This window comes from Arachis ipaensis, chromosome B08 (genome assembly GCF_000816755.2).
Source record: "Arachis ipaensis cultivar K30076 chromosome B08, Araip1.1, whole genome shotgun sequence".
Lineage (NCBI taxonomy): Eukaryota > Viridiplantae > Streptophyta > Magnoliopsida > Fabales > Fabaceae > Arachis > Arachis ipaensis.
The window spans coordinates 5,945,499-5,950,718 of NC_029792.2; the positions used below are offsets into that span (position 1 = coordinate 5,945,499).

A 5,220-nucleotide genomic window follows, 5' to 3' on the forward strand; every position below is an offset into this window, starting at 1 on the left:
GTATAATAATCCAAATTGTTACTAGTTTCCTTATGTAATAATAAAAAAATTCCTTAAACTGCACAAGGAATTAAATCTTTAATTGTGTCTTTTCATACCTTAAAGAAAAAATATGGTTATAACTGTGAAACAAATTTATGTGCCAAAAAATTCGTGATAAGATTAAAATCAATCATTATAATTTTATCACTCACATATTATTAATGTGTATACATAATTTGGCCTAAGGATGGCAACGGGTCCCCATGGGGCGGGGACATGCCCCCGCCCCCGCCCCCGCCCCCAATATCTGTCCCCGTCCCCGTCCCGTCCCCATGACGGGTAACGGGGACCCCGTATCTGCCGGGACCTGGGTCTCCGCAGATTTTTGTAAAAATTAATAAAAATAAAAAAAATTAGAGAAAATCAAAGATAATCTTCAATTGTCATTACAAACATAATATCCATAGTCTTTAAAGACTTAAATAGCAATAACAACAAACATAAACAACTAAATATTATATAAACAACCAACCATATTCATAAACAACAAAATAAAGTTCATGACATCATAAAAACATAATTCCACCATCTCAATCTTCCTTTCATCCCGTAATGGTAGTGATGGTAGATTCCGACTTACTTGAATCCTACCGTGACAAGAAAACAATTTAAAGTTAAAATTATATAATAACTCAATAAGTCAATAATATAAAAATATAGTGTGTTATATGTAATTTATTAGTTTACTTATGTCAACATCCCTTCAATGTTATGAATTATGTAGCACTCAAATCCTATGTTAGTTGTAGTACTAAGTTCATTCCAAAGCCAATCTTGATTACACATTAGAGCCTCTAATGTGTCCGGACGTAACCTACTATGATGTGGCGTAACAAATCGACCACCCGTACTAAATGAAGATTCAGAGGTAACGGTAGAGATAGGAATCGCCAAAAAATTCCTAGCAATAGCTTACAAAGTACGAAACTTCGCTCCATTTGACTTCCACCAATTTAGGATATCAAAATTATGTTTAGTTTGTGGTACCGCTCTCTCTTCAAGATAATAATCCAACTCATTCTTTGTATCAATAAATGCGGATTCCTCACTTACATGTGCAGCAAAATCAGCTTGCTAATCTTCATGATTGAACTTCCTCCCATTTGAACTTGAAGGAATTAATGATGGTGGCGGCATATCTAACTGAGCAGCTTGGTCTCTCTCTCTTCCATTTGTTGCATATTCTAAAACTAAATCTTGCACTACCCTTTTCACTTGACCAATTACAACACATGCCTCCATCTCACCATATATTTTACGGAAAAAAAAATTCAATAAATACATCTTGTACCTAGGATCTAAAAGAGTCCTAATAGTCATAACTGTATTAATCACACCCCAATACTTTTCAAACTTAGTTATCATACTAGTAGCCATCATTTCAATTATCTCATTTCCACAATTTTTTCACTCTATCAAAGCCAACTTAATCACACAAACCTTAGGAAAATAAAGATTTGATGTAGGATAAGTTGTTCCAGAAAATAATTCAATCACATAAAAGAATACCCTCAATCTTTGAAAAATCTCATCCGCCATATCCCAATCCTTCTCACTAGGTAAAGATTTATATTGACTCTCACGCAATGACAATCTTTCAAATACATCTCTATACATAATTGCAACTTCAAGCATAAAAAATGTTGAATTCTACCTAGTTTTACAATCAAGACAAAGATTTTTGTGTAGGGTATTTTAAGTTGCGCACATGTTTTCTTAAATTTTTCTTCTCTTTTAGGTGTTGCAGTCCAATAATGAACACTATCCATCACCTTTTCAATAGCATGTGAAATAAGTTGTAACCCATCCTTGACAATTAAATTTAATATATGCGCACAACATCTCATGTGAAATAATTTACCACCCAAGATAAAGTTTCTATGTGACATTTTAGTCAAAATATTCTTAATCATAACGTCATTAGTACTGCAATAATCAACAGTCAAAGTGGATACCTTCCTATCAAGATTCCAATCCATCAAACAATCCACAAGAACCTCTGAAAGTACCTCAGCCGTGTGGGGAGCCGGCATATATATAAACCTGTAATGATAATTTAGTACAATTATAAACAAGACAGCTTTGCAATTGTACACAAGAACATATCGCAATTATATAAACAAGACAGCTTTGCAATTGTATAAACATTCGGAAGAACCTATAATGATAATATTATTACCTCACAAGACGGCTTTGCAATTTCCAAGAATCATCAATGTAATGAGCCGTGATAACCATATAACCTTTGTTTTGGTTGCTTGCTGTCCACATATCAGTCATAATTGCAACTTAGGGGTGAGCACGGGTAGCGGGTACCCGATTACCCGTCCGAATCCAAACCGAACCAATTAAATTGGTTCTGAAACCAACGGGTAATCGGGTCCAACCCGAACCAAACCGATGGCTTTTGTTAGTGATTGATTCAGATATCGATTTTGGGGATGCGAAACCCGAACCAACCCGCGAACCCGATCATATATTAATTAAATAAAAAATATATATGGCTTTTCCATTAGACAATGATTATTCATTATTAATATGTTTGGATTTTAATGAGTTTAGTTTTTAATGTATTTGGTGTTTAACATGTTTGAATTATTTCTATTGATGTTACATGTTTATTGTACTTGTTGAATTTTTAAGATAAAAATTTGGTTTTTTTTTTATGAATTTCAAAGTCATCGGGTACCCAATTACCCAAACCGAACCAATCCGTTCTTAATCGGTTTGGTTTGGTTCGGGTACATTTACAAAAAAATGCAAATCCGAATTAAACCGAACCAATTACATTTTGATCGGTTCGGTTCTAATTTTACCATAAATCCGAACCAAACCGACCCGTGCTCACCCCTATTGTAACTCGACTTTTATTACGGTCAAGGACATTCATTGTCTTCGATCTCTCATCATTGTAGAGCTTCAAGATGTCACTCTTTAAAGTGTTGAGAGTAATCACCTTGAAGAGAGGTTGCAAAGCATTGCAAAATCGTCGAAACCCAATGTCCACAATAGATAGCGGATACTCGTGAAGACAAATCATAACTGATAACTCTTTCCTTGCATTTTTTGGTCGAAGGTATATGCACCAACCACAACTATTTTCCCACTAGTTGTTGGAGTTGTCTTCATCATACATTGTCTTATATCTCTAGTGGTGCGGAGCTTGCAGCTTTTGAAGTGATCACGTAAGTGCGAAGTGCCTTGTTTTGGGTCACCAAGTAGCTTCGATTTGTAATAATTGCATTCAGCCTTTAATTTTCCCATGATTTCTACAATCTTGAAGTGATTCCACACTTCAGATGTTAACTTCATCTTTTGAACACCACTGGTAGAGTTTGTCGTTCCTTCATTAGTAGTTGCGGTATCCGTTGGGGGTTCTTGAGGTTGAGATTGAGGAGCCTCTTGTGTAGTTTGAATATTAGTGCCTATAGGTTCTTCTGATGGAGTACTCTTCTCAAGAGTATTACTCAATGCATCCGAAGAAGACATTCTATAAATCATGAAATATAAATCATGAATCAGAATCACTTTAATCCAACTCAGAAATATAAATCACCTCACAAATCACAATCATGAAGTCATGTCATTTTCATCATCAAAAGATGCCTCTACTTGAAATGAAACTCGTAGCATATCATATTACCATATATTTGCAGCTAAAGTTTATGATAAGGATTTCTTTTGGATACAATATTAGGATATAAAAAAACTCAGATATTTTTATATCAGCTGAATTGATTGACTCAATTACTCACTAACTTAAGAGTCTTATATACACAATTAAATACCAATACATTATCAGTAAATAATAATTAAACTGTTATGATAAACCTATTTTAGCAGCCACACATTGACAAGGAACCTAGTTAGTACAACATTGACAGATGAATTGATGTGGTTTAGGGGGTGATTATGAACAAAGGTAAATAGAACACACAAGAAAATGAGATTTGATTGCAATATTAGTGTGATGATCATAGTGTTATGCATGAGATCAGATAAATTAATCAAACTAGGAAACAATGAAAAAACATAGAGGGACAACTTCACAAACTACACCTAGCAATTTTGCAATAACTTCACAGACATAAACATACAATTCCAATGTCAAAATAATCAAATTTACACACACTATTATGCTTCTTTCACCTCCAGGGTTTAATTTGCTCAGATCTTGAATATTAACTCAGAAATATTAATCAGAATCAGAATCAAATTCATATCAACCTAACTCAGAAATATAAATTACACAACCAGAAATTCATAGTCGAAAATTCATTAACCTAATCAGAAATTCACAAATTCAAAACTCAGAAATCCAGAAATTCAAAACACAGAAATTTAGATTAATTGGAATCTCATTAATTCAGAACATAGAAATTCCTTACCCTAATTCATAAATCTAAATTCAGAAAAGGGGATGAAAGACCAGCGAAGACCAGGGCTGACTTACCTGAACCTGACGGAGAAAAGGGGAAGGAAGACAAGCGAAGACCAGCGATGTGAAGAGGAGAAGATAACGACCCGCGACAAGTCTGCCGTGACCAGGAGAAGAAGACGACGTTGCCGGAGCCCGACACGGTGAGCTCGACTGCCTTGACACCTTCAGTGAGCGACCGAGCCACTCAAGGGGTCTTGGGTGGGAGTGGCGGGCGACGGTCGGTGGTCGGCAGTCAGTAGGAAGGAGCCAGGAGGGGCTGAGGGTTTGAGGAGGAGTGGAGAGCCTCAGTTCAGTTCTCGCTCTATCTCTCTGAAGCAGGGGAATGTGACGGCTAGGGTTAGGACGTTAGAAATGGCTAATGGTTCACTATTAGGGTATTTTTGTCTTTTCACACAAACGGAGATTTAACGGGTCCCACGGGGCGGGTATACGGGACCCCGTCTCCTGTCTCCGCGGGTAAAAATTACCCCCCATACCTGCTCCCCGACGGGTAAATCTTCGCGGGTACCCGTTCCGCTGGTGATTTTAGCCATACCTAATTTGGCCAAATATAAATCTCTTTTTGGATCGATTAATATTCGCATAAGTTACATATACAATAATCTTTATATTCCAAAAAAAATTATCAATTAGTTTTACACCAAATTAATGACACATATAATTAAATCACGGTAATTAATATATATATATATATATATATACACACACAATAACATTAAAGTCATACTATAGGCATA

At 35.7% G+C, this 5,220-nt stretch overlaps 1 protein-coding gene across 1 annotated transcript; it reads right to left on the minus strand.

The window, feature by feature from the left end:
- On the minus strand, positions 3,079–3,531 carry LOC107610381. The gene has a single exon (XM_016312440.1). The coding sequence runs from the start codon at positions 3,529–3,531 to the stop codon at positions 3,079–3,081; it is 453 nt and encodes a 150-aa protein (XP_016167926.1).